At 42.0% G+C, this 25,355-nt stretch overlaps 1 protein-coding gene across 1 annotated transcript in view; it reads right to left on the bottom strand.

Moving 5' to 3' along the window:
• Positions 1-18,380, bottom strand: part of CPE (carboxypeptidase E) — an 84,986-nt gene extending 66,606 nt beyond the window's left edge. Inside the window, exon 1 of the mRNA XM_004682505.2 lies at positions 17,897-18,380. Coding sequence (XP_004682562.1) covers positions 17,897-18,380 — 484 coding nt within the window. The remainder of the gene's footprint in view (positions 1-17,896) is intronic.
• Between the last annotated feature and the right edge of the window lie 6,975 nt (positions 18,381-25,355).

Genomic DNA, 25,355 nt, shown 5'->3' with positions numbered 1-25,355 from the left:
CATAGTGCTGAGACTTCACCCCCTGCACCAACAGAGAGCCCCATCCCCATTTCTTTAACCTCAAACTTTACTTCTGTTAAGATGCATACCATGGTCTGTCTTGATAGTCATAAAATACACTTGTATTTTACTTTCCCTACTCTGCTAGAAATGCTTTAGAAACAGGCTGTGTCTCTTAACAGATACACAGAAGATATTCTTTAGAAAGTATAATTATTGGCCCTCCCTGGTGGCACAGTGGGTTAAAGCACAGCACTGTGAAGCTATCAGCAGCCGCTGGGGAGGTTACCCACATGGTGAGGCAGAGGCAGACCTCTCCCACTGCTCCCCTCAGCAGCATATTTCAGTCAATGCTTGATCCGCTCCCCACTCTGTCTCTGGTAAATCTCTCACCCCCACATCTCTCACAGACCACATCTCTGGTCTGTACCCCAGTTCTCATATGCATAAATAATAAACAAATCTTTAAAAAAAAAGAATAGTTATCATTTATATATAAGTACATTTGGTACTTCATAACTTTACTTGAAAAAAAACCCTATGTTTACAAAAGAAAAAGAAACCAACTATGCATGCTCTAATATATTAAATATCCTCAATAATTAGTATTTTTACAATATATTTCTAACTACATGGCTTATCGAAACATAATGGAAAAGAAAAAGTTATCACAGGATGCATCTTTAGACACACAGAAATATACTCAATGCTTGTAACATAAGCAGGTTAAAAATGGAAGCCCCTTGGGCCCTCCCTGGTGGTGCAGTGGGTTGGAGCACTGCACTGTGAAAATAAGCCAAGCTGTGGCCGCTTCAGTTCAAGTTCAATCCCTGCCCAAGAGGTGACCCACATGGCACAGCAGACCTCTCCTGTCTTGCCCGCTGCTCCCCTCAGCAGTGTACTTTGTCAATCTACCTGTCCTGCTCCCCACTCTGTCTCTAGTGAATCTTCTCATCACCCTGCCCCTCTGGCCTGTACCCATTTCTATATGCATAAATAAATAAAATCTTTAAAAAAAAATGGAAACCCCCTTAATTCCAAGAGTCCGAGCCTAGAATTATCAAGTTGTTGGTTATAACAGGCCATGATTTCAATTGGAACTGTTCATCACTGATTAATTACAACTAATGCCTCCAAGACCTATTTTTGGCACCTCGGTTATGTCACCAGGGATTCTTTGTCTAACAAACCTGTACCTTTAAATACAGCTAAGGCCAGATGGTCTCCTCAATAAAAAGCAGCAGGAGGTAACTTATTAATGCTACTCAACAAGCAAGTCTGCAGACACTGAACCAATGAAATTAGAATTCAGCTGCTAGGCCCATCCTGTCACCATGGCAACACCTACTTCAGAAAAAAATAATGGATTTCCGGGTGGAATAAGCCACTCATCTTAAAACCCTGAATCCTTTGAACTGGGCTGCTCAGGTTCTGTGGCTAAAGGAACCCTAGATCTTTTCATTCACCCCAAATCAGATCTAGCTATAAAAAGTCATTTGCCTTTCCATTTTTTAATATTATATTCAGTTATTTTAATTATATTCAGTTCCTCATTTCCTTGATTTTCTAGATGAATATACTGCCCTTGTAGACTAGTAGTTCTGAATATTAAGAGAAAATGTTAAGTTTTGGAAAACTTCCACGTGTTCTTTTCAGCCTTGAATTAATACAGAGCTGTGGGCAGGATGCTTCCTTTGGAAGCAGGCAGTGAGAGTATCTGAAAACACAGAAGTGCTCCCACCAAATCTCACAATAGACAGGAGACTTCATACAGAAGAAAAGAGAGACAAGAAGAGAAAGCCAGTCTGGAAGAAGTTAAATACAAGTAAGCATCTGATGGGCATACCGATAGTATACTGATTTGGTTTATTTAACAATTTATTTAGCATCGCTATAGAGTTAAGCACACACACACACACACACACCAATGTCGGTGTATATACTCTGGTATTGATTTTGCCACTTACAAACATGTGTTATTAAATAGGTTTAATATATCTGTTTGCAGATGAAGATGGATACTAGAATCAATGAAAAGTTGAGGATTAGATGTGCTAATCCTTATGCTTATGCTTAGTGTTAAATATATGAGTCCAAAAAAAAGGAAAATTTATATTCTTTTCACAACATTTACATTTTTTTGCTTAGCCTCTTTCATCTTTTACACTTTATCTTCTACTTACAACACTGGCCTTGATGTATTTTGTTTTTAGTTTGCCTCATTTTCTTCTTTTATTTTTAAGTTATGGTTCAGCCTGTCCATCTTTTCAGCCATTTTAACCCTCATCACTTCTCTGATATTTCCTACATTCCACAGCTCACTTTCAAAGAGCGACCTCAAAGCCAGTTGGTAGGAGATAAAGCAGAGACCACAGGCCACAAACCCAACACATCCCTCGTTCCAGCTAAAGCGACTCCAGGGACTAATTCAGGGGTGGGAAGTAATATTTAGCCCAGGAACCAAAACCCCACTGTACAAGGAACACATCTGTCAGAAGAGTCGTTTTCCATGAAAACTGCTATATATGAAACTCTTACATACACATAGGCACACACTATTCTTTCTCTCCTTTAAAGGTAAGAGGGAAAAGCACGTAAAATAAATTTAACATCACTGAAGTACTGCCTTTTGTGAAGAGAAAAAATGTTCACTTGGTTTTTTTTCAGATCTTAGAATAAGTGGTGCACAAAAGTCTATCTGGCTTTTTATTGGCTTAAGGCAATGGAGGTGTCTTCTTATCAAATGAGCCCGGTCATCTTGACCGCACAGGTGACACGGAGCTGTCACAGATCTTTCACTGCAAGTTGTTTTAATCATTCTACTTCCAGAATACTTCAGGACCTACGGGTCTCCCATTGCTCCCTTAGCATTCTCTGAGGCTTACAAAATTTGCCTGAGTCCTGCACAATTTTCTATTTGTAAAGGCACATGTAAAATACCCTTGAACTAAACAGAATCCACCACATTTATAATTCCAGCTATTAGGCTGTGCTGTCTCTTGAGTTTCCAAGGCAAAACATAGCTAATAAAAAGTAAGAAATAGGGTCATCCTGGTGGTGCAAGGTAAGTTTCAGCACTGTGAAGCTAGCTATCTACAGCCATTGCAGCAGGAGATGGATCCCCGGGCAGGGAGCTGACCCACATGGCACAGCAGACCTCTCCCATCTCACCCACTGCTCACCTCAGCAGTGTATTTCAGTACATTTGTCTGTTCTGCTCCCAAATGGGTCTGGTGAATCATTTCACCCCCACATCTCTGGCCTAAACCCCAGTTTTTTTAGGCATAAATAAATCACTTTTTCACTAATTTTTTTAAAGTTTTTTTTTTTAATGCATACAGAGCTGGGGTACAGGCCAGAGGTGCAGAAACAGTGGGAGGATTCACCAGAGACAGAGTAGGAAGCACAACAGGCCGATTAGCCAAGTACACTGCTGAGGGGAGCAGTGGGCGGGTCAGGCGAGGTCTGCCACCCTATGTGGATCACCTCCCTGGTGAGGACAGAACTCATGCTGAAGTGGCTTTAGCTTCTCAGTGCTGTGCTTCTCCCACTGTGCCACCAGGGAGGGCCCATAAATCACTTTTTTAATAAAGCAAGAAATTATATGAAACTGAATTCTACTCTCCATATCCTAACCTGTTTATGTAAAGAGAACTTGGAAAACAATCTTCCAAAATCACTTTTCATTATCTTAGCAAAGAGATGGCCATTACTAAAATGGCCTATCAAGCCACAACTAATATTTGTCTTTGACCCTAAAACTCTCTCCCCCAGGCCTCCTTCCTTACCTCACAACTGATGAGGCTCTGGACTCTACTGACATTAGCACAAAGGTTATTTATGGCTATGCACCAATTAAATGTAGAATTAAAGCAACTGTCTGAATAATTCAGGCTAAATACTTTCATCTGAAATAATATGACAATCAAAGGGAAAGTTATCTTACCCCAAGTTAACTGTGAAGTTATCTCAAGTCTTTCCACTGCATTGTGAGCCCACTTCCTCTCTGAGAACACACCCTCTCACAAAACAGCAGTCTGAGGATTTTGCTTTTTGCTTTTTTTTTTTTTTTGGTTTGCCCATATCCTAATTATAAATTACCATCAAAATGTGTCCTCTGATCATATTGGTAGAGCTTTTCAAAAAGCAGGAAATTTCTGCCAATACCTATTTCATAGATATTCTTATATTCTTACAACAATATTTTCTATATAGCAAATAATTAACTGGGTTCCTTTCAGGTAGAGTTCTTCTGCACATTTATTCTTTTTAAGACTATATGTTAGATATACAATGTACTATAAATAATTCTAGTATGATCACAATGTTTTATAAACATCTACTAACGCAGAAGTCAAGTTGTTTAAGAAACTGCGGGTTTGGAAAAACACTCAACATGTAAGCCAAGGTACTGTGCTTTAACCCATTGTGCCACCAGGGAGGACCCACAAGTAGTATTTTTTTTAAAAGATTTATTTATTTATGCGTACAGAACTGGGGTACAGGCCAGAGGCGTGGTGGGTGGGAGGATTCACCAGAGACAGAGTGGGGAGCAGAACAGGCAGATCGACGAAGTACACTGCTGAGGGGAGCAGCGGGTGGGTCAGGAGAGGTCTGCCGCGCCATGTGGTTCAGCTCCCTGGTGGGGGACTGAACTCTTGCTGCAGTGGCTTGGAAGAGCTTCATAATGGGTTGCTTTAACCTGTTGCACCACCAGGGAGAGCCCACAAGTAGTATTTTCAAGAGGAAACTGCACCCAATTTACATCTGCCACCCATAACCTCCAACGACACAACCTGTGGCTCTTTCTGTACCATTTACACAAACCTCAAACTGGCCTAAAAAACCACGACGCCCTCCCAAAGACCTTCTCCCCATATTCATGTTCTCCTGGGATTCCAATTTGGAAATCTCAATTCAGGAATCTAAAACTATACCGAAGCTGAAAGCTGGCTGCTTGTCATCCCCAAAACCCTGCCTGGGGGCACAGTGGTTTCAAGCAAACCTGACCTTTGTTAATGAGGTCCTGTATTGTAATTTCACCTATGTACCTGTCCTTCCTTGGATAACCTGGTGTGGCCAGTGCTTATGCTCAAGCAAGATTAAGCACTTCATACTATCTCCCAAAGTAATCTGCTCCACAAAGCAGTTGGGCGCAGTAGAATCTGACACTCCCACCCAACATTTGTTATCTCCAAAATTCCTCTTATGCCATCAGCCATCAAGCTATATTCCAGCTAACTGGGTGAAAATTTCATGTTACCGGAATATTATCCTCTGTCAAAATATTTATTGCCTATTTCTATGTCACACGATTGGGGACAGCGAGACGAGGGCATCATTAACATGCATGATCTTCTACTGGCATAGAATGAAGTCTTTCTACTTTCCAGATGCAATTCTTTCCTTAAATTGTGCTCAAATTCTCTTCTCCTGAAACCCCTCCCTTGATGACCCTTCCAGAATATGGGTCAAACCTTCTCTTTAAGGACTTGGTGAAATACTGTTGTTTGTTGCTCCCTCTGTGACTATCTCTTCATGTTTCAGAGTGTCAAATATCAGTCACTTGACTGTTCCTGTTAAATATCCAGGAATATCCAGGAATGAAAGATACCTCATTTACTACACTATACTGCTAAGAGTTGATTTCTGAGCATGAACTGGTTTAAAGGCATTTATATCTGATATACCCAAGTGCTCAGGAATGAATGACTCTAATTTTTTTGGTAATTCATCCAGCCAGGGTGATTTACATGCCAAGTTTTTAGTAGGAACTTTTGGATAATGAAGCATTCATATTACCTTGGTCTGGAAATTGAGAGGATCATGGGAATTGTGGTATGGTCTGCAAATGAGAACCTTCTCAATTCTTAGAAATGTTGGAAGAGGTGTGAATATGTTGCTTATACTGCTTTCTTTACAGAGTCTGTAAATACCGTGATTCTATGAGTTTTGGGGGAAATAAATGACCGATCTTATCTTTCTAAACATTTATTTAAGAAACACATTCTCATTCATTCCTTCTCCATGTACACAGGAGTCAGAACTAGAGCAATCAATAAATTCAGTTTCAGTGTTAAAATAATGGTAACAAGAATATTTTTTAAAGACTTCATCTCTTTTTTTTAAGATTTTTTATTTATTTATGCATACAGAACTGGGGTACAGGCCAGAGGTGCAGGCACAGTGAAAGGATTCACCAGAGACAGAATGGGGAGCAGAACAGGCAAATCGACAAAATACACTGCTGATGGGGAATAGCAGTCAGGTCAAGAGAGGTCTGTTGTGCCATGTGGGTCACATCCCTGGCCAGGGATCGAACTCGTGAAATGGCTGAGTCTAGCTTCATAGTGCTGTGCTTTAACCCACTGTGCCAACAGGGAGGGCCTAGCAACAAGAATTTTTAATATTCATTGGAAAGGATACTTACTGTTCCTGAATGTTACATTTAATTTTTAAAGATACAGTTTGTAAGAACTAAAGAGCCCAAGAAAAAGGGAAGATGTTTGACATAACAGTGTGAGGTGCCCTCAGCTCCTACCTACCCAGCAACCTGAATCTCCTATATTAAGTATGACCAGAAGTCTAGAAATACGGGGGAAACAGCCTCAAAAATATTAAAAATAAGTATCACATAGTTAATGGTTTTTGCTACTTATGCAAGGCCTAGAGCTGTCCTCAACATACAACCCACCAACTTAGTTATGTGAATAACTTCCATGAGTAAAATGAATCCACTGTCTTAATGAAGTTTCTCCACCCATTCGACAGTCACCACTGGAGAGCAAATTAGGAGCTGAAATGGATTTGAGAGGTACAGTAAATCTGCCCATAATTCACACATAAAAACATGAAACTATTAATCCCAGATGCTATCTTGAACAGTGGAACTAACCAAAGCTGGGTTTTCGCAGAGACTCTTCCAAGTGGGACTCAGCCCAGAGGTCATTCTCAGGGAGAGAAAGTTAACTTGAGAAAAGCTTATGGAATTGTTGTACCATGAATTGACACATCGATGGAGGAATTTTTCTCAACCAGCTATTTTGCAAATGCTCAACAGCTCCAAAGTCTCCAGCAGCTCATGCATTTGGGAAGGCAAAATTCTTTCAGAAGACAAGGTCCCACCCACATCAAGGACTGAGTTCTCGAGGCACAGAGAGACACAGACTAATATTAAATGTAAACCTAATGATTTGCCAGGAGGTGGCTGGTGTGAATACAGAAGATTTGGACATGAACTTGGTCTTTGAGAATCAGTATTCACTTATTAGGAAAGGATAGATGAGTTAGGAAAGTGCCCTTTAAGAAATGGGAAGACACATAACTTTACGACTTGGCAACTGAAAAGTAACCACTGACATTATAACTTCAATTGAATTATGATTTTCATTAGAAGTTGGAACTTGTTCATGTATAATTTTAGTCATATTTTAATAATATTTATGTGCCCAAAATTTTATAAATTTTAATATAGAAATGGTGAAAAGTCACCAACACCTTCTAATAGTTTTAATATGTCTGGCAAATAAATGAAGAAAATTAGCAAGAGTTATCCTCTAGAGAGAAGGAAAATTCCAGGGCAAGACATGCTTTGAACTATTAACTTGCAATTGAATTTCCAACTATATTTTTGTAGCCTCTTTTGACAACTCTGATTTTAGTCAGAAATGAAGTGGAGAGTGCCAGCAAGAAAGAAAAGAAATCAGGGTCTTTTAGTAGTTGGTAGCAGGATGTCACTGTTTGATAAAAAAAAAAAAAAGAAAGAAAGAAAGAAAGCAATAGAGACTGAACTAAAATGTGCTGTGGTAAGGATCTAATTGTTTCTTCCACAGCTCCATAGAGACATTTAAAAATAATAGCCTTAGAAATGAAATTGTAGCACTGTTTATAATAGGGAAGAAGTGGAATCAACTCAAATGCCTAAAAATAGAAAACTGGATCATGGGGTGTGGTATATATACACATTGGAATATTACTCAGCAATCAAAAGAGATAAACTGATGCCATTCACAGCAATATGGGTGGAACTAGAAGGGATCATGCTCAGTGAAACAAGTCAGAAGGAAAAAAAAAAATACCAGATGGTTTCACTTACAGGAGGAATTGAGAGGATCTAGGAAAAAAACAAAACTAAACAGACAGCTATAATTCAGTGACATTCTGCAGGGGAGGAGGTGAGAAAGGGATCAAAGGAGGGTGGAAGGAACAAGAATCTATGGAGAGTGGTGAATTGGCAGTGGACATTCTCTGGGGACTACACCTGAGAAAAGAATGCAAACATTATACAAAAATGAACATGACATAAAATACATACAAATAAATTATATATTTTTTAAAATGAAATTCAAGTTACCTGTCTTTTTATAGTGTAACTTTTCTTAATACAGTCACTGAGATTATTTTAATACATATAGGGAATCAACTATGATCATTATGAAAAGATACTCAAAAATGAAAATCTACATTTAAAATTTGTCTTTTAATCTGCTTTTCATCAATAGCCAGACTCTTCCTGCAACTTTAAGATAAATGGCACCACTTCCTCCTCAAGGGTGATTCTCTACAAGCAACTGAGAGTGCTTCCTGCCATGAACCAGTTCACCTAGACCTACCTGGACCCCAAACAGCTACTCAACTGCGTAGGCTGGCTCACAAATACAGACCAGAGCCTAAGCAAGAGAAACAGCAGAGATTCTTGGCCCAGACTGAGAAGCTCTGGCACAGGAGATGTCCCACTAAGAAGCCACTTGTCCTCCGAGCAGAAGTTAATATTGTCACCCGCTTGGGGGAGAACAAGAAGGCTCAGCTGGTGGCCACGCTGCATGACCTGGATCTCACAAAGCTGTAGTCCTGCCAGCCCCATGTGGGAAGACGGGGAGTGCCTACTGTATCATCGAGGGGAAGATCAGGCTGAGGTGTCTTGTTCCTCCACCAAATCCACACCAGTTAACTCAGAAGACAAAAAGAGTCTAGCGAAGCTGTGGCCGCTCTCAGGACCAATGACAATGGCAGATACAATGAGATTTGTCATCACTGAGGAGGCACCATCCTGGATCCAGAAGTCTGTGGCTCTCACAGCCAAGCTGGAGAAGGGGAAGGCAAAGAATTCGACACCAAACTGGGCAAAGTCTACACTGCTGCATCTGCTGTTCATAAAATTAAAAATTCTCCTTCAAAGGAAAATAAGAAAGAAACTTGGCCCAAGGACTATTATCATAATTAATTCATTTTTTAAAAGCTTAGACGCTCTGATACTCTACATGAGCCACCTTATCCTTCAAAGATTACTAATGAGGAAGGGTAACATGTAGGAAAAATCTTCTGAAAATAATGAAAGTTACTGGTAACACAACAGGCTTTTCTCTCCGTCTACATTTTATTAGAAAGAGCTGGCTGCTGGGTCGTTTATAAAACACCATAGCCTGAATTTTTAAAGAAAGAGAAACATTCAGAGTAAAGAACTGGCAGCCTTTCCAGTAATTAGTGAAAAGGAAAGGAAAGAGCAAATTTAAACATGCTTCAAATGTGAGCTCATCTGATCCATCAGCTAGTTTTCAGATAAAACTCTTCGGCCAGGAAGGCGACCCACATGGTGCTGAAGACCTCTCCTGTCTCTCCCGCTGCTCCCTCAGCAGTGTACTTCATTGATCTGCCTGTTCTGCTCCCTACTCTGTCTCTGGTGAATCTACTCACTGCCCCTGCACCTCTAGCCTGTACCCCAGTTCTGCATACATAAATATATAAATCTTTGGGGGGGAGGAAGAAACATGACTTCAGTTTAAAAAAAAAAAAAAACAACTCCTCTATAGCATCTTCAAGTGCAAGAGTGAAAAGCCATTTCTTGAGGAAAGGAAAATTAAAATCTGAGATGTATTTCTCTGTTCAAAACAGCATGCAACTCTTAGTACCCCACATCAAGGGCCCATCCAGATTCTTAAAAGATCAAAATTTTACTACATAAATTCTTCCTGATGATCTTTAGCACTTGTATTTAATGCTTGAACAGCAGTTGGATTTTCTAAAATGCCTCCAGAGAAAGAGTCTCTCTCCACTCTAGTAATGAAGTCAGACAACAAACATGGTAAGAACATCGAGAACTCTTGAAAGACGCAGTTGGTGAGTTTCTCCACTGCTCCCATTCTTCCCTGGGAAAGCAGGACCTTCTCCCCTGACCCGCAGGAAGAAGTCATGGAAGAGGAGATCTCCACGAGTTTCTCTCAGGGGGAGTGAGGAAGGGCCTTTGTCTGTGCCTGCTTCTCTCCCCCTTCCATGTAGCCCTGGAGACAAGGACCCCAACACCAGTACCTAGAAGTCATTACTTACCTTCTTGTCTCTAGTAACTTCTTCGACTTTAGCCTTTCAGCCGTCAGTCCAGGAAATAGAAATGATGTAAGGACAGACCAGATGGAACCAGTTGGGGGTGCGTGCATCTTGAGATAATCCCTGTCCTTACTCTGTCTTCTTTATAATACTAAAGGTCTCCACCTTGGGTAGGGCTTGTCCTCCATTTCCTGACCACACCATCTGTGAAGGAGAATGTTCTCCAACCACAACTGTGCAAAGCTGCTCCAAAGCCTCCTTCCTTTTCCCTCACATGTAGAAGGACATCATATCTTGTGTTAGGCTCCTTGTGGCCTGTGTAAGGGAGAGGCTGCTTCCCTTGGGGAGACACTCATCCTTGAGGTCTTCCTAAAGCATCTGCTGAACTATCACCTCAATAAATTTCAGCTTTGAAGTCAACTTCCATGGTGAGAGTCATTTCCTTCTTGAGTGAGAAACTCAAGAACCCAATCCCACTGGCTGGTACCATCATCATGATCATTATCCCACAGGCTAACATGCATCAAAGCAACATTGACCTTCAATACAACTTTGATTCGCAATGTACATCTTTGCCCATTAAGGAAATTCCATTTATTCTACAAACACTGAGTGCCCTCTACAAAGTGACATTTGGAATAAACAAATGAACAAACTACAAGCCCTGACTCCAAGAAGCTTATAGTCTACTGGGAGAACACTCAGATCAACAATGGAAAATGCCATAGTAGCAATCCTAACAGTTGTTGACACAGTGAATTAAATCTCATGTTTACTACCTCATGTAATCATAGCATAGTTCTTATTTCATAGGTGATGAATTGGAGGCTCAGAGAGAAGCTAAATCACTTGCCCTGTTTTAGTTAAAATAGGAAGAGATGGTTTGAGCTCTGGTCTTGGCATCAAAGTATATACTGTAAACCGTTACATTATAGCACTTCTGAGAACAATGAATCCATGAAGAGAGGAGGCCAGTGGGGATGAGAAAGTCAGAGAGGGGTAAAAGAAGAAGTTTCAAAGATCTTTTCCTTACATTGAGTCTGTAAAAGAACACATCAGGCCCTAAGCAGGTTCCCTATAAATTCTCAAGAAGAGTATGCTACTTAGCCAAAGTAAATGTTGGAATCGCCCTAGAACTTTTTAGCTACCTGAAGAAATCACCTTTAAAGACATTCTCAAATAATAATGAACACCCTCACTGTTCCTACTGAACAAAACAGTTCATAAGATGTCAAACTGCAGAAAAGCCAGAATGCCCTGTGTTTTAAATATTGACAGAAGATAAACATTTGTGAACAAGAAAAGCAATGAAAGTGAAAGTCCTGCAGGAACATTAACCTTGCAGGGAGACACCAGTGAGTGACAGGTCAGTTTGGGGCAGGGCATGTTCTCTAAGGGAAGGTACAACCAATGGGTACCTTTTCCAGAACCACTAGAAATGGAGGAAAATGTCCACAAGTAAGCCATCTTCTCAATAATTCGGTGCAAGCAAGTTTTCTTATACACGATACTACTTTGGCCTCACAGCGAGTCTGTGAGCCTCAAGTGTTTTAAGCATTCCTACTTTAGAGACAAGAAAAAGAGGTAAATACAAGACAAAAGTGTGAAGTTATCGAATAATAAAAAACTGAAGCACATTTGTAAGTTTAATCTTTCAGTTATGTTTATCTGTCCTATGCCTCATTCCCCCAGAATCATATCCTCAATTCAATGGCATATCTTTAAGAGCTTACTCTACATAAATCACTTTGAAGGCAATTCATAGGGATGGAGAAAGAAAGAAAGAAAACATAAGCTCTCGATCCCCAAAGAACTCCCTGTTTGAGTCCCTCCAAGAATTACCAAATTATCCTTAGTATGACAATGAATGGTTTCTTGAGCTAGGGTAACATTAGTTTTAAGACCAACTCCTCCAAGAAAAAGGGGGTTCTGTGATAAAGATTAGAAAACCCTGCTTTTTGTACAACTAAGTTGTATTTGAAGCATAAATTTAATGAAGTGCAATATGTAAACCTGTTTGGTTACCTTATATTTGTCAAATCCAGCTGAACTAATTAATGTGCCATTGAATAAACTTTAGGGAAATCTGGGTTATATGTCACCCCTTGGAGAGATTATTGCTGTATTTGTCAAAAATAATTTCCCAAGGAAATGACTACAAAGGTGCGAATTTCCCTCCAAAGCTTCGTCAGCAACGGAGATGCTGGAGTAGGACTCCTTTGCCACCTGTCAAACTGCTATCCATCAAAAGCTACCTATTTGTCTGTGCACAGGATATAACATTGGAGACCAACCCAATTTCTGGCAAAAACTGCATTGACTCCCTTGGGTCTAAAAATAATTTTGACCACAGGTGAAACATCAAACATGTATCTCACCTATCTTCACCAATTATAAAGTATTAGGAGTTGTAAATTTTTTCCCACTAATAAATACATATTCATCTGTCATGAACAAAAGAGGTACAAAATAAAATAATCCAAATTCCTCCCCCTCCCTTTTTTTTTTTTTTTTTGAGTCGTGTTGAAATTTTGCCAGCATTAAATGTTCCATCACAATATTTGGCAAATGTATACTGGCATTCATACACTCTAAATTCTAATAGATTGGAGGGGGAGGAGAATATGTCCAAAATAATCATTTCAGCCTTTGAAAAAGAAAAATCTATGCCCTAAAGAATGTTTCCAAGATAGCATTTTAGCTATAAATCAGATTTACTCCCAAAAAGCAATTTTGAGCTACATGTAAAAGAATTCAAGTTTTAAACAAACTAATCTTAGCTCAAGTTTAACTCTGGAAGGGGTGGACTGGGAATACAAATTCCATCTCTTAGACACACATTAATAAAGGTTTCTTTTATAGGTATAGCAATGATGGATATGCACCCACAGTGCCCTGAGGCCATATGTTTGAGTTTGAGCACACGAGTCTCTATATATAGATATATTTTAAAGCATAAAATATAAGCAAACAGGAAGAAAACTAGGGGAGTTGACCCAGCCTGGCTGGTATCATGTGTAATGGAGAGCTAGCTAGGCACCTAGAACCTTCCAAGGGTGCAGTCTGAACACAGAGATTCATTCAAATTAGCCCAGCCTTGTTCTGTCCCACATATGGGGTCCAGATTTATGATGTGTGTGAAGAATGGGTGCCAAGACCACTTGCATGTCTGTTGAGGTAACTGATACCCCCAACCCTCCTCCAGTAGGTCTCCAAGGTGATACAAAATGATTAACTGGCACACAGCAAACAACTAGTCAAGAATCACATTGATTTCTAGGGTGTCCTTAGAGAAATAGTCCTTATTGATCATTTCAAAATGGAATTTTCTTTCCTTTTTGATGAATTCAAGTCCTAATCATCTCAGCAAATGAGTCATTTTCAGGCAATAAATCCAAGTTCAGCCCATGGCGTGGTACCAAACAAGGATGATCACAATGACTGTCCACCACCTGCTCATCTAAATAAGTAAACCTCTCACTGTCTGGTTTAACATAAGCAAAGGCTGTATGTGTATATGTGATTTTGTTTTTGTAGAGTAATGACTCTATCATCAAACATCAGCTACATTTCTTTAAGTTCAGAAAAAGAATTTATATTAAGAAAATGAATAAGTGTGACACCTCCCTTTTGCTGCAAAATAAAAGGAATATAAGTAACTCATCAAAGTGGGCAAACAAGTGAATTTGTTAAGCTGATATAAAAGAAATATATTCCCCAAAAGCCTAATCAGGAAATTTATTTCGAGTCCCCTCCCCAAAAAAGGTAAAAGTAAGGTGTTCTGTTAAAATATATAGCTCTATGAACTACACTGAGTTGGTGAATGTCCATAATTCTTGTATTTCCTGCCTTTCTATCATCACTTCTTCAATAACCAAATCCACTGTCCTTTATCTCCTTCTCCAGCCCTCCGGCAACTTCATGTGTCTTTCTAACTCCTGATTCTCTGGTTCCCCAAAAGTCAAAGCCCCTCCGTGCAGAGCCCCCAAGCACTTGCCCAGTAGTGCATCTGGGCTCTCAAAACACACCATGCATCCACTTCTGCCTTAGAATGAAGTATGGATGATCCTTTGACATTTCTCAAAATAACTTTATCTAAAGGAATTAGAAGGTCGTTTAAGACTGGTGAACACACCCTTTCTCCAAAACTGATTCATACAAGTGCTATCAAACGTATATACTGATCAGACCTCTCTTCATTTACTAAGGTTACAAAAGAGACTAGGCTTGGCTCTCCCTGGTGGTGCAGCGGGAAAAGCACAGCATTATTAAGCTCTCTGAAGCCACTGCAGCACAAGTTCAATCAAACCCCAGCCAGGGAGCTGACCCACATAGCATGAAAGACCTCTCCTGTTCGGCCGGCTGCTCCCCTCAGCAGTGTATTTCAGTAGATCTTCCTGTTCTGCCCCCCACTCTGTCTCAGGTGAATCTTCTCACTCACCACACCTCTGGCCTGTACCCCACTTCTGTAAGCATAAATAAATAAATCTTTAAAAATGAGAGAGATTAGGCTTTAATAGAGTAGGGACACCATTAGCCCCACGTCACCAAGTGAGAATTATAGTTTCAGGTCTCCAAGAAATGGAATATTAAACCAGACAACCAGGAATCACCTGATGAGCTCAAGTCAGGTTACCTGCTTGGTAGACCCCTGCCTTCCCTTAAAGGAAAAGACCTTGCAATAACCAACTCACTTTTTGACTCAAAGAATTTCTGTCTCCCAGTTTCCTTCACCCAGTTCCTCAGAACTTTCTCTCTGCTGGATTGGAGGCTGCCCAATTCATGAATCACTGAATACAGTCAATGAGATCTTCAAAGTTTACTCTATTGAAGTATGTTTTCTTCTAACAGTAGCTCCCTGAAGATTTCTAACCTACTTATCACCTTACAAAAGGTAGTGGAAAACATAATTACCCAGGAATTTTTTAGCGTTGATTTATAATTTATTTCTACCTTTTAAAATACTAAGATTTGGCCCTCCCCGGTGGCGCAGCAGGTTAAAGCACAGTACTGAGAAGCTAAAGCCACTTCTGCATGATTTCGATTCCCACCTGCCCGGGAGGTGACCACATGGCCCCGCAGACCTCTCCTGACCCACCCGCTGCTCCCCTCAGCAGTGTACTTCGTCAATCTGCCTGTTCTGTTCCCCACTCTGTCTCTGGTGAAGCCTCTCGCTGCCTCTGAGCCTCTGGCCTGTACCCCAGTTCTGTATGAATAAATAAATCTTTAAAAAAAAAAAACTAAGATTTAAAAAAAAAACAAAGATAGATGTTTTATATTCTATTAATACCATGAGTTTAAAGTTCCCTTCATTTAACAAGGGTTTATAAAGCACACATTTCTGAGTTGGTCTTTATAAAATGAATTAAATTTGTGTATTTTGTGTTTATGAGGAATAATACATTGTAGTGCAAAACACCATGCTCTTCAGCTCGTTGCAGACTCATTTTTTCGATAATGTGTCTAGGGAGAGCAGGCTGTGTGCCAGATATCTGCCGGAGCTAGGAACACAGCTTCCCTCAAACAGCTTGCAATCTAAAAGAGAGATATAAGGGCTGCTGGGCTATGCATTCTAGATATTCAAGCAAAACCATTACTGTTTTTATTTTCAAGAGCATATTGTATTCTAAGAATATTATTTAGAATTTTAAACTTGAAACAAGGCAACAAAAAGTTAACATTAGCTTTCACATAAACTCTTAAAATAACAAACACTGAAGAATATTCTATAAAGAGTTTACTAACCAGATGTTCTAATTAAGTAGGGATTAAGAGAATCACAAATATTTAGATCAGCTCTACTCTGTTTCTAGCATATCAAGAATGGTTTTTGGAAACAACTGAAAATGAGTCATCACATTTAAATTTTTCTTTATCTCTGTGTAACAGTATGAAACTATTCTTCACATTTAACTTACTGAATCCTGCTAAGCCAGGTGATATAAGATGCTTTCTAGGATCTGATTTTAGGATTTTTGACAGAAGATGTATACAAAACTTTTTACTTATATATCTGAAAGTAAGAAATGTTTCCTGTTTGAAGACTTAATTATTAATCAACCCACAACAATATACATTTGAAGATCAAAGTGTCTCAATGGGTCACCCAATTTAATACTTTTTCAATTTGACTTATAAAGATCATTATAAACCTATTCTGGAACTACCTGCACTGAGAACTTTTAGCCTGTTTTCTTGCTTTCTTTGTCAAAAAAATATATACATAAATCAGTCATTCCTTACTGGTATTATTAGAAGATGATACTTTAACCAAACCCTGCTCTCCAAAAACACAGCTTGCGACTCATGGTTTCCAAAAAAACGGGAAAAATGTTTTTAAAAAATAAAAATTCCCGGGCCCTCCCTGGTGGCGCAGCGGGTTAAAGCGCAGCACTAAGAAGCTAAAGCCACTTCCACATGAGTTCAATCCCAGCCTGCCCCGGAGGTGACCACATGGCGCGGCAGACCTCTCCTGACCCGCCATGTGGTCACCTCCGGGGCAGGCTGGGATCGAACTCATGTGGAAGTGGCTTTAGCTCCTTACCCGCCCGCTGCTCCCCTCAGCAGTGTATTTCGTTGATCTGCCTGTTCTGCTCCCCACTCTGTCTCTGGTGAACCCTCTCACCCTCCACATCTCTGGTCTGTACCCCAGTTCTGTATGAATAAATAAAATCTTTAAAAAATAAAAAAAAATAAAAATTCCCAAGAACATTTTGTTTTAAATACTTCTACATTAATAACACAGGTACCCACTGGGCAGAAAGCTCCTTTGCATCCTCAGGAGGAAGATGCACAGATGGCTATAAGGTACCAGGAGCAGGAATGAAAGCCTGGCCTCGGACCACTCATCTCAAGGGGCCAAAGGAGAGAAAACGGGATATTCCTTTTTCCTTAGAGAGGCCTCTTTGCAGCTCCACAACTGGAATGCCAGAGGCCACTCTGCCACCCTCGGGGCGTGTCTGCACACCCCCCACCCAGTGCAGCCAATTTGCTTAATGCGCCCTCGGCACTCACAGCGCGCGAGCACCTAACACGCACACACTGAGCTAGAAATGCGCACGCAGAGCCTGCGGGACCCCACAAGCCGGCCCTCTGGAAATCAGGGAGCAAATAAATGATCAATGACGCTTCCTCGTCGGTCTGCTCTAAATCCCTGTGTGCACCTTAGGCTTCCATCCAGCCTGCCAGGAAGACCGCCCTCCCCCGACTCTCGCTGATCCCCTTGGTCTCTGCTACAGCAAAGTCAGAGAGAACGCGGGTTCCGCGTGCGCGAGTGGCTAGCAGGGGGCTCCCCTGACCCCTCCAGCCTCTCTGGCCCGTGCCACCCAAGGGCGGTGTAAGACTGGGAGGGGAGCTGGGCGGGGGCGGAGCGGCCGCAGACCCGGGGACGCGCCACCACGACGCCCCAGGTCTGGTTCTCGCCCGTCTCCATCCCTCCCTCCACTGCCCACTTCTCACCCCAGACGCCCTTTTCCAAACGCACCCCGGGGCCCACTTGCCCGCCTCCCCGGCGCTCCTGCCGGGCGCCCGCGGCCGCGTAGGGCGCCCCCGGGAAGGCGGGGTGCAGCGCGCTTACCAGGCTCGTGGACGCCGGGGTTGTCGGACAGCTCGATGACCAGGAGCTCGCGGCCCTCGAAGCTGCGCCCCACCGTGTAGATCCTGCTGATGGCGGTGCACTGCAGCCACACGGACACCAGCGCCTCGCGCAGCTCGGGGTAGCGGTGGTACTCGAAGGAGATGCCGTCCTCTTGCTGCAGCCGCCGGCGCCGCCTCACCTTCCCGAGGAGCGAGCGCAGCCTGCGCGCGGGGGCCGCCCAGAGGAGAGGGGCGCAGCGGCGGCGGGCTGCACTACTGGCCGCCGAGCCCAGGGGAGCTGCAGGAGAAACCACTGCGAGCGGGGGCGGGCGCCGGAGGCGAGCGCCAGCCCGCGGCACCTCCAGCGCCGCGGCCGTTATTTGTGCGCTCGGAACCGCTTCAAAGCCGGAAGGCTCCTGGGACGCGCAGGTGGAATGGCAGCTCCGGTCTGGGTGGGGGGAGGGGGTTGTCACTGAGACACCCATGACCCCTGCCTGTGGAAAAATATTCTTGGGTTGCTAGTGGAGCCTTTTAAAATGACATCTATACCAAGCCGACCAGGGTTTCCATCTTGATGCGCCAAGAATTGGGGAATAATGTAGAAAGAAAAAGAGGAAATTTGGCGGCCGCTTGCCTCACTGTGTTGCTAGTCCAAACACACACAAAAGGTGACACTTCCATTCGATTGGGAAGGCTGGCTGCTGCCCTGTGATGGAGAACTGGATGCAGAAGCTGGTGTGCTGTGAGGTAGGAGGTTGACGAGAATAAAAATGTTTTCACCCACTCACCCATTCATGTTTTTCATTGTACTTATGCACATTCCTGAAATCCAGGAAGAAAGAAAAAGGTAAGGCGATGCCATATGGTAGTACTTATGTCAATCCCCTTTTGCAACACCTGTAGGGGAAACCCAGGACAACTTCAGGGCTGCATTACACAAAGAATTTCGTTTGGTACTAAGATAAACCCTTTTAGGAATTTACCCAGGTGATTTTGGCTCCGGCTCTTACGAGATTGCAACTAAGTACTGGCTAGAACTATAGTCATCTGAAGACTTGACTGAGGCTGGAGACTGCTTCCAAGAGAAAAAAAAAAAAGACTATATCCTGTTATAGAACAAAAACTCTGATCATGAGAAAGAACATCAGCTTTGACCCACACAGAATTATATTGCTGGAGCAACTCTAAAGTGGATTCTACTCTATAAAGGTTGCATTTTGGATTCAAGAACGACACTAAATAAATCTATGTAAATAACAAATCTAAATACATAGTATGTTGAGTATTCCAACCAAGCAGAAAAACTGGGCACCATCTGGGTAATTTTTCATTTAGGCAATTTTTGTTTTCTAAACTAGCTTTTCTCCATGCAACAATACATGGCACCAAATTAAAAACTCTGGAAACTGATCCAGATATGTAAATGATGTATTGGACTTCAAAAAATGCTTCGGAGAGGCTGCTCCAAAACCTCCCAGTTGTCTACACTTCCTACAGCTGCATGAATCTTCTGAGTTTTAGGGGAAAGCGACCACTATAAAGCCATGCCACGCACTATAAAGCCATGCCACGCACTATAAAGCCATGCCACGCACTATAAAGCCATGCCACACACTGTAAAGTCAGCGTCAGCAGAGTGAAGAACTGTCTATTTTTCACTATGGCTAATCTGTGTTTGATTACATGGTGCAGTAGTTTGAAACTGGAGTTATAATTACATTTCTAAAATCATCCCCAAAAGAGCAACCTTGGAAACCTAGAAAAAGAAAACAGAGTAGCTAAAACCAATAACTTCAGAAGTGGAAGGCTAAGGTCCTCATGTTAGTAATTTCAGATAGCCACACTAATTTGTGGTTAGGTGGGGCATATATACCAGTAACTACACACATGAACAGCATACTCATCGCAATCCTCTATTGACCTTTATCCGTCTCTTTAAACAAAGGGTGTGCCTCCTATTTTCTTTCAAATCTCAAGTTTTAAAAAATAATAATATTTATTTATTTATGCATACAGAACTGGGGTATGGGCCAGAGGTGTATGTGAGGAGAGAAGATTCACCAGAGACAGAGTTGGGGGCAGAACAGGCAAATGCACTGAAATACACTGCTGAGGGGAGCATCAGGCAGGTCAGGAGAGGTCTGCTGTGCCATGTGGGTGAGCTCCTTGGCGGGAGAGGGAACTTGGGTGGCAGCGGCTGCAATAGGTTCATAGTGCTGTGTTTTAACTCATTGCACCACCAGTCAGGGCCCAGTTTTTACTATCTTTTTTAATGGGTGAAATCTTCCCATTAATGTAATCTGCCTGGGGGAAAGGGGTATCTCTTTGTACGCTCAATGTCTGTTTTCCTCTTCTATAAAACAAAAGAAAGGGTTTGGACAAGACTATTACTACATTCAAGTACAGGAAAAGCATCTGGAAGTTTGTAAAAAATGGCAATCCCCAAATCCCACCAGTTCCAGTCTGAGATGGGTTCCAGGTCTTAACAAGAACTCTGGGAATTTTAGATTTTGATGTTTGGTGGTCAAATATCCTTTGTGAACGATGGCCCCATGCTTTCTATGATCCCTTTCAGATTTAAAATGTTATCATTGTAGGAATTTTCTTTATTAAAAAATCTTGCTCACCTGGTGGGTGGCAAACTCCTCCTCTGCTATTGCACAAGCCACACATGTCAAGGGGTCAGTTCAAGGGAAGTGAAACATGGCCTTGAATTTCTGACCTATTTCAGGTATATCAGCTGTGCTGCAGTATAAATTCCGTGTTTGTGACTTTACAGGTAATCATGGAAAAGCTTATGCCATCCTCATTGAAAGACTGAAAATCTTGCATGCCAAGATGCTAATGTGTTTAGCTCTGTGTAACCATAGTTACATCTAGTATATAACACATTTTAAAAGAGAGGGGGAAGAGAGAAACCTTGTAATCTTGTCACATCTGAACTTCTGTATGGATACATTTATGTTCCCCAAATTCCACTTTCAGCTTTGCCCTACTGTTTTCAAATCCAGATAGGAGGGTCTCCTGGTTGCACAGGGGTTAAAGTGTCGGCACTATCAAGCTTTCGAAAGCCACTATTGCAGGAGCTCAATCCCCAGCCAGCGAGCTGACCCACATGGCACAACAGAACTTTCTTGTCTTGCCTCAACAGTGTATTTCAGTAGATCCACCTGTTCTGCTCCCCACTCTGTCTCTGCTGAATCCTCTCACCATACCCCTCTCCCAAACACACACCTGTGGCCTGTACTTCAGTTCTTGTATGCATAAATAAATAAACCTTTAAAAAAAAATCCAGGTACAAACTCTTCAAATATAGCAAAGCTTTTACCCCTCCTTCCAATATGTAATAAAATATGTTTTATGCTGTCTTCAAATTCTAATTTTTTACTATAATCTTCCTATCTACTTCAAATTTTAATACTCCTGTCGAAGTCTTGATTCTGGCTTTTCTATACCCCCCTTCCAAAAAACCTGTTTTTCACCCAACAAGCTTCATCTCAGAAATAGCTTTATTATCTAGTCATTCAGTAAAATTCCAACTAATCTCTTCAATGTTCCCCTGTTTTCTTTCCCCTCTAGAAGGTGAAGGTAGACACCACCACTCTCACCCATAAGCATCTCAATATGTATTTGTTGGAAACATAGGTTTTATGCCTTTAAAGATTTCAAGAAATAGCTTTGAAACAACTTACTTACATTGAAAAGAATCTCATTTCCAATAGCTTTAATATCTAAAATCTTTGAGGTGTAGAGGCACTAATTATTGGCTTTAATCTACCCTCTTACCACATTCTACAAGAGAGGTTAACTCATTAGTACTTATTAGAAAGAGCATTATTTCCAGAAATACCACGGGGCTTTGAACACAGTCATCCCTTCAGTAACTTTTCATTTAGGACCTGCTAACCGCTGGGCAGTGACTTGGTGGGGTGCTCGTGGTGAGGTATATGCAGTTGATAAACCTGTGCTTGCCTGAGAGCTACTAGCTCACCCTCCAGTCAAGACCCACAGATTGCCTCATCCAGATTGCTTGGACCTATCACCACGCATAGCAGAATTTATTTCAACTGGCATTTAGCAGAATTGAAGTCTAGGAAAAGCAGGTGCTATTAAGAAGTGACTTGAGCATTTTAAACACTTTGAAAACAATATATGATAAATATCCAGTCCCTCGGCTGAAACAGTCAACTCACAGATGCAGTATATACCACACTCTAGTGTCTGGGAATCTCTTGTGGCAGGAATGTTACCCGACATACTGAGTCATTAAACCTTCCTGATAGGGTAGAAAAATAATGTCCAACTGCCACTTTGTTCATAATGGTCTCATGGAACATTCTTCTAAGCCTCAGTGTTTCACTATCTGGTCCGATGCTTTAGCAAATTATTATTTGGGCTTGATTTTGCCTCTATTTTATTGAATGTTTCCAGAAGCCCTGACATCCCAGCGACGGGGTCGCTTTTATTCTGGTTTCACATTGTATCTCTTTATCTGGCCAGTCTGTGTTGTGCAACCACCCCAAGCTGGGGTGATCATTATTGATTCGGGCAGACAACAGGGGAATTCTGGAACCGTTGCCGTTGGTATCTCTCACAGCCTTTAATGTTGAATCTGGGGACTGGACTCACAGGCAGACCAGTCAGCAGGGAAGCAGGTAGGCAGCAACTGAGCCCCGTAGCCCTGGAGAGCCTTCCTTTATCCCTCCCTTTTGGGCCCCGGAGTCCATATTTACGTATGTGCACACCCCGAGCTCTCTGGTCCTCAGCCCAGATGCCTGCAGCGACAGGGGTGTGCACCTGCACTTATGCTCACCTAGCACCTTTTGCAATCATGCAATGTCACGTGTGGGTAATGAATCCTGGGAGGAAGCAAAGCCTGGGAGGAAGCAAAGCCGCCATGGCATTCGCTAGGGAGACTGGTGGCCAGAGGCAAAAAGACCCTGAGTACCCCTTGTTCCTTACAGGCCACTTCCCAAGATCTGTAATTTCATTCAGCACCCCTGGATGTTTATGTCTAGCCCACAGTTGACTGGACAGCCAATGGGAGCCAGAGCACAGGAACTCAAATGCTATCCTGAACTGGTGGAATTTGGTGGGACAGGAAATACAGCAAATGAGACTTAGCCACTGGTGCTCTGGTAGAAAATCAGCAATAAGCCCCCTGGCCACCTTTCTGCCTCAATTTGCCCCTTGTGCTCACTGCAGCACCAGGCAAGCTCCCTTATCTAAAATATTTCTAACTTTCTGCCCTTTGACCTGGGTGAGTGGTGGGCACAGCAGTTCCTTGCTCCACTCACTAGGCGCTCCAAAGTGGCAGTCTGGAGGAAGGCAGCTCCCTGAGCGGGGCCTCCCCTGCCCCTCTGCTCAGAGGACCACGGTGCCCTGTCCACCTGCTGGGGAAGGCCAGCATGGAACAGGCCTTCCTAATACGAAGTGTCAGCATTCTACTTTGGCACCTGTTGGCTCTTTGTCACAGCTGTCCTAACTTCCAGGGGCCTGGGCCAACCTGCCTACACTAACCCTACTACTGTGCTTAGAGACCAGCCCCTGGGACTGATAGAAGTCAAGATTCTGCCAGATGATGGATGGAATGATGGATGGATGGATGCATGCATGCATGGATGCATAGATTGATGAGTGGCTGCATGAATGGAGGGATGGAAGGAGGGATGGGTGGATGGATGGATGACAACTTCAGAATCAAACTCCAAAGCACATCAGGACCTACCTTTATTTCTCCAACTTCTTTCCCCTTCACCCCCATATCCATAACCTCATAACATCAGATCTTAGCACATGGTGTTCCCTTTACTTGTATTATTCTTCCCCTTCTGTCCCACCCCCACCCCCACCCCCATTCCACTTCTCAGTAATCTTTGTTGTCATCCAGTTCTAGATTAAACAGTACTTCCTAGGAGCGAAGCTTCCCTAATAACCTCCATTAAGCAAAAAATAGCCTGCAGTAGGTGATTCCCCTCATTCCTTTTCCCTTTTTCCCTACTCATAGCTTATAAATACTTACTTAATTGACCATTAAGTCCCTATAAATTTTGTGAGGCAGGTATCACGCCCTCAAGGGTATGCTAGTGCCTAGCAGGGTTTGATATGTAATTGAAATTTAGTAAGTATTTATTGACTGAATAAGGCCTACACTTTTGAAGAGATCGAAATGTGCCCCTTTGTGGACAACTGATGACTCCGCCAGTAGGTTGGGCCTCAACAACTCAAAGCAGCCTGTTCAGAATCTATTCATTAAGCTGCACCCACTTCTATAACTACAGGAAGTAGCTGATGGTCCTCCATGTATGCAGATGGAGGGAAATATTATTCTGATGCAGATACATGTTGCAACCACTGGCAATGTGGAATGTAGATCTGCTGACTTTGGCATCCTGAATAGGTGAACTAGTTAGGGCTTGCTTTGTTGCAACGAAAATAAATTGAATACAAAATGGCATAAGTAATAAGAAAGGAAGGAAAGCAGAAGAGAGGAAGAATGGAAGGAGAGTGGGAGGGAGGAAAAGAGGGGAGGGAGGAAGGTGAGAGGGAGGAAGGAAACTTGTTATTTGACAGAGCTGGTTCTGTCCATGCTTCCTCAAAGCTTCCTCAAGGCCTCCAGAAGGCCTCCGCCAGCATCAGGAATCTATGTATCTATTCATCCACCTACGGGTTTCTTTTATTAACTCAACCCCTGTATTAACTCCATTCCACTCCCCGAGACTTCTACATGGATTTCTATAGACACAGCTCTTTCTCAATGTCCATAAATAAACCCCACAGAAATAGTCTGGATGGGCTACAGACTCAGGTCAAGGTGCCTAATCTCTGGCTAACTACTGGAGGCAAGAAAGTGGGATGCTTTGGTAGATTAAACCTAAAATGTGTAAACCTCAAGCAGAGTATCAATAAAGATGAAAAAGACAGGTAAAGATATGTCATCAGGGACATAATCTGTCATTTAATGTATAAGCAAAATAGTTACGTGTGTTTCCAGACTGTATAGATTTCTTAATATAATTTCTCAGAGCTGTGCTTTTAAGCAATCCTCATTATTTAAGTAAAAGTTATGATTTTGCTTGTGCCTTAATTTTGACTTGGTCCTCGTTTCTGGAAGAGAACCCTTTCCCCAATCATCCCTTGGCCAGAATTGGATGTTAAGCATTACCAGATTCTAGTGTGAGAATCTTTGGGCTGAAACTAATTAAAACTGGAGAGCAGGCACATTGCCATATTAAAAGGGACTATTTCTTTTACTTTTTTTTTATTTTAACATAATATTTTATTTTTATATCATTTTGTGCCTTTTTCCATCTCAGTTGCAATCCCCATGCGCTTCCCAATACCAGATCACCATAGTCCAGTGCACTTCCCTCCCCCCACTGTTTTTTTTTTTTATTAAAAAGTTTAATTTTACATCATTTTTCACATTTTTTTTTTCATCTCAATTGTAATCCCCACGG

The sequence above is a fragment of the Condylura cristata genome, unplaced genomic scaffold (assembly GCF_000260355.1).
Source record: "Condylura cristata isolate star-nosed mole 26May11 unplaced genomic scaffold, ConCri1.0 scaffold00014, whole genome shotgun sequence".
In the NCBI taxonomy this organism is placed as follows: Eukaryota; Metazoa; Chordata; class Mammalia; order Eulipotyphla; family Talpidae; genus Condylura; species Condylura cristata.
Note: the sequence above shows the minus strand (reverse complement) of the source record. Positions and strands in the feature narration are given on the sequence as shown.